Genomic DNA, 9,175 nt, shown 5'->3' with positions numbered 1-9,175 from the left:
ACCTTTTCCTTTCTTGTGCCTAGTGACAAAGAGAAGTGCTAAAACACTTGGGTCAGTGGTTTCATTACCTTAGTTGTTTTTAAAGATTTTTTTATTTATGCATACAGAACTGTGGTACAGGTGCGGTGAGAGGATTCACCAGAGACAGAGTGGGGAGTAGAACAGGCTGACTGATGAAGTACACAGCTGAGGGGAGCAGCGGGCAGGTCAGCAGAGGTCTGCTGTGCCATATGGATCACTCATGCTGAAGTGGCTTTAGCTTCTTAGTGCTGTGCTTTAACCTGCTGCACCACCAGAGAGGGCCCTTATTACCTTAGTTTTTAAGTTACCCTGGAAAGTTCTATGTTTCTGACATGAATCTGTATCAGAAGCATTCCTTAGTATGTTTTCTATTGTTGGCAAGTCTATAAGACCATGTTGGAATTTCTTCTCGGGTCTTCCTTAGTCCCCTCACTTGGGCCATTGTTCAACCATCTCTTTCTGCTTGAACAGAATAAATGACAGAAGGATGGTGGGGGGGTCGAGAGGGGAGCAAGCCAAGCTGAAACACTTCCCTTCTTCAGAATAGACAGGGAATGGAGCTTGTGAATTTAGCTGGGGGCAGGCAAAAAGATTCTAGAAGATCAGTAGAGACACTTCTTCACCATCCTGAAGCTACATAGAGCATTCAATATAGGACCCCATCTGTTTTGTTAAATTGACAATTTCCTTTAGCAGGAAATAAAGGTTCGTACTGAGTTTCAGACTAGCTACAGAGTAAGAAATAGCTTCACTTTTAAAAGACTTTGCTTTTTAAGGCATTCAGCATGTAACCTAATTTTATTTGATGGAGTTTGTTTTGCCTTCTCCATTTGCTGCCTAGAAATGTGTGTTTCATTATCTCCTGCCGAGCTGGGGTGGGGGTGGGGTTGGTGAGATGGAGACATAGAGTTCTCTGGGGCTTCCAAAACATTTAAAATATAACATTAAGTAAAATTAACATGAATAACAAGAGCAGCCTCCCAGTGGATAGTCTGTCTCCAACACTTCACACCACATAGCTGTAACTCCTAAGGAATCTGACTTAACCCCTCTAGCTTTCATTTCACAAACACATATAAGCAAGGGCTTAACATATTAGCACAAACATGGTTTGATTTTATTCCAAGGAAACATGGCTTTCATCTGAGAGAAGTTTGTATTAGGCTCCTTTTGGGAATGCAACAATTACTACTTTCAGATTTTTTTTTTAATTCAAAACTTCTGAAGTGTTCTAACATGAAAGAAAGGTCTTTATCTTAAATTATATATGTGTGTATATGTACATATGTAGATACACACATGTATATGTAAGCATGTGAGATATGATTGCATGGAATAAAAAGTATGACTTTCGAATTGCCTTTTCAAATATTGATAAGAGGGGGATAACTCACAAACGATTGTAAAATGTCAAATTTTTTATTTAATTTTAATTCCATCAGGGAGAAAACAGGCCCATCGCCAGTCCCCTCCACAGTTCGGCCATCTTCACGCCCTCAAGCAGAGCCAGGAGTGCAAGTGCCTTTACTTGATGTCACACAAAAGGGCCACTCCTCTCAGGATCCAGTGATCCGGGGACAAGACTGTGCGCAAATACACCATGGTGATGAAGGTCAAGTCAGTGCGCCTCGGTTTCTTGTAAATTGGACACATGTAGAGCTTGGGGTCCTTGGGTGCCGTGGAATTAATGGCGAAGATGTGCAGCACAGGCAGTTGCGTGAAGAGCACCTTGGGGGTGGACTCTGTGAGCTTCCCGTTCCGTCTGTCCCAGGCGGCTCCGTCCATGTACAGCCCATAAATGTACACACCTTCCTGGAAGCATCAACCATAAGGTCAAAACAATGGGTGCCATGAGCTGGGCGCCCATTACTGTAATAAAAGCTACCGATGTGAAAAGAAAACAGTCACCAGTCTTAAAAAGCTACCAAAAGAAGACACCACTAGACACATTGCACTAGTGAAATCCTGAGCGCAATTTCTCCGGGGCAGCCCAGTTTGAGGCTGTGAGTGCTGTAGAAATGTTCCTGTTACTGGTTACTGGCGCGGCGGGACAGCCTTCCTGGGACAACGGGCTTAGCCAGTAGTGCCAAATCAGGACTGCAGGCCGCCAGAAATCTCTAGAGGTCTGGTCTGAGTTGGGCGGGACAATGCAAAGGTATCTGAAAATGCATGCCACGTGGGACCTCAGGCGGCACGTGCCAGGCCAACCTGTGGCTTTCACTTCATCTCAGCCGCAGGCTGAAAAGAAATTTCGTGCAGCTAAGGCCTGGCGAGCAGAGTCAGGGCGCCCCCCGTGGTCAAGTATGGTAAAGTGATCATGGCTTGGTGGCAGGGAGGACCCGATCCTGTGTCTCTTTCATATAATTAAGACTTGCCCTTGAGTCTTCGCCATTAAATCAAGAGATGAGATATATATATGGGGAACAAACGCAAAAGGCACGAAGCGAATACCAGCACACACTGGATAGAGGGGAGCCCCAGGTAGCAGCACTGAGGGTAAGTGCAGTGAGTGGGGCAGGTTACTATGGGTAAGGTTACTATGAGTCAGAGTGCAACTGTCAGGGGCTTTTGTGGTGGAGATGGAGTTGTATTGGGTCTTAAAGCGGAGGTTGCATTTGGAGAGACAGAGGAGAGAGGGTGGGTCTCCCAGGCAGGAACTATAATACAAAGAATGGCAGGATGGGTGGGAAAACTCCAGCACTTAATCTAGTAGAAAATTCAGTGGTTTTAAAATAAGTAAGGGCTTGACCACAGCAAAGACTAGATGCCGAGCTGAGGAGTTTGAACTTTATCTTTTAGGCAATGGGGAGCCATAGAACATGTACTCAGTAAGAAAAGAAAGGCAAAGGGGGGTCACAGGGGACACTCAAAAGATCACGTAAGCTTGCAAGATATATTTATGCTGAAGATGGTTACCATTTTTCCATTTTCCAGTGAAGGTTAGAGAAGGAGAAGTGAATGTAGATTATAATAAAAGAGACTGAGACTAGTTGCAAGGTGTTTTCCAGAATTCCTTTGGGGAGGCTAACAGTATAAGGGCCACATACTTTAACCCAAACCTGAAGAACATGTTTAACAGTAAAACCATGGACAATGCCAGAATATCAGGACATATGATTATTATCACTAAATCAGTGGGTGACAGTTACTGCATGAATAATACAACCTCTTCGGGAGCATCTGAGAGTAAAATTATATGCCTTCTAGACATCTTTCAAAGTTTGTGTTAGAAGTGCCGTGGATTAAGTAATGTCTGCCAAAAATTCATGTCTACCCAAAACCTCAGAATGAGCTAGTTGGAAATGGGGCCTTTACAGATATAACTAGTGAAGGTCAAACTGTGTTGATGTGGGAACGGAATCCTGTGTGCCAAGTGTTCTTATGAGAAGAGGAGCCGTAGAGATCTACACAGGGATGAGAGCTGGGGACAGTGGGCAGACAGGAGTGGTACAGCCACTCCTGCTAGTAACTAACAGAAGCTATGAGAGAGGCATGGCACAGATTCCGCCTTAGAGTCCTGGGAAGACACCAACCCTGCCAATCCCTTGATTTCAAACTTCTGGCATCCTGAACTGTGAGTCACCTTGTTGCTGTTTTAAGACACCAGGTCTATGACACTTTGTTAGAACAGCTATAGGAAACTCATACCATCCTGGTGAGCCCTGGGAATGGGGGCTAACCACTACCCCAAAACATGAATGTGGTTTGGAATTGCATAATGGGAAGAAGCTGGAAGAAATTCAAAGCACAGAATAGAAAATGTTTAGGTTACCCTGAATCTAGAGGTTGTTGGTGAAAATGGTGATTTAAGGTGTTTCTGGAAATAAGGGCTATTGAAAAACCGGGGAACAGTGATCCTTGTCAGAAAGGGCCAGAACTTGATAGTTTTATTTATTTGACAGTTAAGGAAATAAAAGGCAGAAAAGAGGGACTAAGATTTATGAGTGTGGGGTCCAGAAGCAAGCCAAAGGCTCCCATTTCCTTTTCACAATTTGAGATTGAAATACCATCCTCATTTTACAGATGCAGAAGTTGAGGCTCATCAAAGTTAAGGAACTTGCCTGAGTTCACAGAACAGGTATATGACCAGGCTGTGGTCCCAGTGGTGTCTGCTTATTTTGGAGCCTCTGGCCTTTCCTTTACCCCCCACCCCCTCCTTCCCTCCAACCACCCAACTGGCAGGGGCCAGTGCTGGAGCTAGCCCTAGAATACAGGATTGCTCCTCCCGTTGGCCTCTATCACCTTCAATACTTGTCAGTTCTGTGAGCAGATCACAGCAGTAGCTGAAAACATGCAGAAACTCCTTTTTAACAAACACTGTGCAACTTGCACTCATAAAGAAATGCAATCTGAGGAGTTTGCAAGGGAGCTTGATTGATCCCTGATGTGGCAAGTGAAGGAGGCTTTGGCATTGAGGTCTCCTGGTTACATGGGAAGAGACCTTCGCTGCAGAGCCGATGGGCTTAACTAATGCACTCGCAGTTCAGTGTTAGGAAAACTTGATCTTTCTGCCCCAGACATTGCCCAGCAATGTCTCCCCTCCTACCACAGGAGGGGACACGATCTCTTCCTTGGTCTGACGCAGAACTTCATTGTGGATGGTGACAGAGTCCAGGGCCCAGCCTTTGTGGGCGCGGGTCACTTCCTGTCTCATGGCTGTGAGGAAGCCTTTACCGTAAAAAGGAAAAAAAAATTATTTTGATGCTGTGCAGACCAATCTGGAAACAAGAAAAGAGCAGTGATAAGTATTAGTGACCTGACTCCAAACGAGTGCCCATCCGAGAGGAGTTGATATCAAACCTGAGGGGGACATTTCTTTCAGTGTTTTGTTTCTATGGAGACCTACGGTGAGCTAAATATTTCTCACCAGCTGATACGGAAAGCAGCCACCCTTTCTGCCTCAGACAGGGCTTGGTTTGAAATTCCCCTGGGAATTTCAACCACTCAAGTCCCATAAGGGTTGTAAACCAGACTGGCTCATAGTTTCTATGTTAATATATAACATCTAGGAATAAGACAGATATGGTAACATATTCTGAGAACAGCATTCCAATTAAAACTCAAATCAAAGCATTATCAAGCTTCTATTTGCTATAATGGAACAATTTCATTTTGTCTAAGGAAATAAAGCATGATGCCAAAATAGAAAACCCGACTTCCAATTTGATCAAACAAAGCATTCACAGCGGAAAGGAGAGCTACATGTTTTAATGTGCAGGATACAGTTATTTGAAGACAAACTTAATATTTGCAAACAGTGCCATTCAATTCAATAAGAGAAAGTCTTAGAGAGTAGCATTGGATGGTAGAATTTGTACCCTAAACTTCAAATAGACCTCAAAACCTCAGGAAATTGATCCATAACTTACACATCATATTTAGGCCTCCATATTAATGTTGAAAACCATGGGCTCTCTGTGGAATACAATTCTGGAATCTGTGTGTCCCTGCTACTCCTAGATTAGTGAGCTGTAACCACTGTTATGCACAAACCAGTACATAAATGATGATATTTTATCAGGCTTGAATGAGACTGGAGGGAACAGGGGATTTACAAGGTATAATCATAGGCACTGAGTTAATATTCCATGGAGTTGAAAAGAAGAGCAGGCCCTTAGCCTGGCTAAATGAGACAATCTAGTTCTTTCCAAGACTCTCCAGGCTTATTAAATTAGACACATATAGAGACACCCAAACGCAAATTCATTCATTTGCTAGCTCTTTGGGGAGTGGCTACAGTGTGCTAGGCACTGGGGGGCAGGGATGACCACAGAGATGAAGAGGCCAAGGAACTCAGTCTAGCAGGAACAGAAGGAGGCAGCTCATACGCAGCACAAGGTCATGTGACCCTTTGGGAAGACAGCTCAGGAGAGGCTGAAATGAAGTTGAGGGTGACTTTCCAAGATATTGGGGAGTTTTTCAGATGGAAGGATTCCAGTTAGAGAACAGCCAAGTGCAAAGACAGGGCGGTCTAGGCTAAAACTGAGGCAACGGTAGCAGGTATTGTTAGAACAATGGCAGAGAATCAGCAGTTTGGACTTGATTTGGGGATGGTGGGAAGCCACTGAATATTTAAATTAGGCAAATAATAAGGTTTACTCAGAGCTTTCATTAAAATGGGATTGGGGGGGGGGGCCCAAAGGCACCCTTGCATTAATCCAAAAGAAAAACTGGTCAGTCTACTAAATGAAGGACCCTTAACCGATTCTGATAAAGCTGTAGTTTCATGAAATTGAGCACCTAGTAGAAAAGAATGATTTTTATGACACAAATGTTTACTACTTGGGGCAGGAAACATGGTGGGAGTTTTCCTGGCAATCATTGCTGGCCCATGCCTACCCACACTTGAGGGGATTTGATCAGCAGGCGATTGTGCTGACTTCCCTTTAAATGCTGGGAGTCCCAACTTTCATTTTCTATGTTTGCCAGTCAGTGGTCTATAAGACCACAATAATAATATTCAATTCTCCCTTCCACACCACTCCATGAAAATGCCATTTTCATCATTCAACATTAAGTGTGTATCATATGGTATATTAGACACTATGTATCCAAGTAGAGTACTTGAAATTAAATTGACCCTATTTTATGATATTTTAAAATTTATCACTGATCTATGAATCTGCAAGGTCATAATGCATAAGACACGAATCTGATCTTAAACATCCATCTGCATAAGTTGAGTAATTGAATTTTCTAGTAACATCGAATTCCAACTAAATTGCAAATTTGACCTCACTCAATATGGCTCTACACAGAACAATACCCTAACTGGGAGTCCCTCTTCTTAGTACAACTGCTTCCAAGACTCGAGCCATTGTCATAAAACTCTGAAAAAGACATTTTTCAACTTATTGAATTTTAAAAATGTAGTGCAATTTAAAAGGGATGCCCTCCCCTCTTTTCTCTGCTGGGGAATATGCATGCTGTATCTAGCTGACCTGGACAATAAGGCTACTATTTAGAAAGCACTCTAAGTAAGCCAGTGGATGGGAGCTAAAAAGCACCTTACCTTGAGCTACTAAGAGAGGATAATGGTAAATAAATGTATTTGAGGCTTGAGAGTGAACGACAGGGAACTGTTCATGGGCCACTCCCATTCAGAGAACATGGGAGAATAGTTCTATTTATTCAAGTCTCCATAGTTTTGTATTGGCTCTCTAAGAAGAACATGATCTTGCAGAATTCAAACCATTTTGAAGCCATTAAATTGTTCATTATTGAATTTTAAAAATGAACAACCATTTTTCTCCTAGGCTGATATCAAGTCTGATGGAATCAATATCTGTGTTTTCTGACGTCTGTTTCATTAAAAAAAAAAAAAGATTGATGCATTTTTCTTTATAAGATCTTGAAAAGCAGTTCTTTTCTTTTGGCACCAAATTATTTTTACTAATTCTTAAACTAAATTTCAATTAAGAGGGTAGAAAAATGATTCATATGTTTGACTCTGAAGTGGAAAAACAGAAGGTTAAGGAAAGTCTTCAACAAAAATAACCTATTCTTCCTGAGATTTAACCACCCACATGAAAATGGGTGATTTGACTATTCAAACATCTGAGTTACATGTGGTCTAAATAAGATGCTTTAAAAATGTTTTCCCTTCAAGCTCATACAGCAAAATGAATTCTTGAAACACTTGTCAAGAATGTTCTTTAAAAAATTCACTTTTTAAACTAGCTAGGATTGTACTTTGGAAACTTAGGTCCAAAGTAATACTTATTATATCTTTAATTCTTATAATAATAGCACCCCAACATTTTAGCAAACTAATTACTGCTGTTGGATTTTGCAACCTGTTGGCATGAAGAAAAGAAATTTATCATTTCAATCAAGATCTTGGAAAAAGAAAGACGTGAGGATGGTTGTCCTTTATTTTATAAGGAGGTGGTTGCTATTTAAGCAATGTTTCTTTTTTTCTTTAATAAATGAAAAAGTACTTATGTAATGGGCCTTAGGTTATGCCATATTTCCTGTTTTATCAGTTTCTCAGCCCTCCAATAGCATTTTAGAGGATGAGGAGAAATGATGTGACTGCCACAAGTTTATGACAGGCAGTTTTTCCCCCAAATGAGAAACAAATGAAGTTCACTGGGAAGTTAAATAAAAGGTCGGAAATCATTAAGCCAAGATGGGTAGATCCACCAGTTGAATAGAAATGCACAGCCCATCTCCCCAGGTCCTTAGCTAGATGCTATAAGGTGTAGATCTGAAACTTAGCAGATATATTTGGGAAGATTTTCAAACTCCTCCTTGCCAGGCCCTTGCCCAGATTACTAAAACCAGAATCTGTAGAGGTAGAACCCAGGCCTCATGTTTCAAGGCAAGGATTGAAATCACCTGAGGAAGGAGCCCTTGTTAAAACACAGGTTTTGATGCAATAGGCAGGTCCACGGTGGGGTCTGAGATTCTGCATTTCTCTCGTGCTTCCAGGTAATCAGATGCTGCTGGTTGGTGAAGCACATGCTGAATTGCAAAGGTCTAAGACCAAGGTTCTTTACACATTAGAAGGACATGGGAATGTTTAAGAAAACACTGTACAGACCTAGAGGCCTTATCCCCACAGTCTGATGTCCTTGATCTGGGGCCCCAGGCAATAATATTTCAAAGTCCCAAGGTGATTCTCTGTTCAAAGAGAGCCAAGGCCCACCGCTTTATAAAAAGTTCTTCATGACAGGGTATTGGCAGGCCACTGACCCCTATTTGTTTTAAGAACAAATTTGACAAGTAGGCAGAGGAAGGCTGTCAGAGTTCCCCAAGACTTGCATGTTCTCTGAAATGTCATGAGTCCAGGACACAGTTGATCCTGGGAAAACCCAAGTACAAGCAGGATAGTGTGGGCTCATTCTCTTGACCAGGTTGTTCTCTTGAAACAGGTTGACCACCTGTTTCATAAGCCAAAATGTGATTCCTGCACTGCTCCAGATTATCCATGTTCTACTTGATGTCACTTTTCCCTTGACCCAATCTCCACCTGTCTCCTCCACAATCCTTCCCATTGTTCCCCTGGAGTAGTTTTGTGATTAACAAACTCTCCCCACAGAACATTCTCTCCATCTTCTTGCCCTTCCTGAAGCCTCAACTCTGAAGACACTGTCCTTCCCAATTGTTCCTTCACCTCTACTTTCTTGATGACCGTGCCCTCTAGCTACAT

At 42.3% G+C, this 9,175-nt stretch overlaps 1 protein-coding gene across 1 annotated transcript in view; it reads right to left on the bottom strand.

Annotated features, from left to right (window-relative positions):
- Positions 1-1,545: 1,545 nt before the first annotated feature.
- DNAH8 (dynein, axonemal, heavy chain 8) overlaps positions 1,546-9,175 on the bottom strand; it is a 296,367-nt gene continuing 288,737 nt past the window's right edge. Inside the window, exons 91-92 of the mRNA XM_004673443.2 lie at positions 4,568-4,689; positions 1,546-1,833 (exon numbers count right to left, since the gene is read on the bottom strand). Coding sequence (XP_004673500.1) covers positions 1,546-1,833; positions 4,568-4,689 — 410 coding nt within the window. The remainder of the gene's footprint in view (positions 1,834-4,567; positions 4,690-9,175) is intronic.

Source organism: Condylura cristata, unplaced genomic scaffold (assembly GCF_000260355.1).
Source record: "Condylura cristata isolate star-nosed mole 26May11 unplaced genomic scaffold, ConCri1.0 scaffold00001, whole genome shotgun sequence".
Lineage (NCBI taxonomy): Eukaryota > Metazoa > Chordata > Mammalia > Eulipotyphla > Talpidae > Condylura > Condylura cristata.
This window is presented reverse-complemented; position numbering and strand designations above follow the sequence as displayed.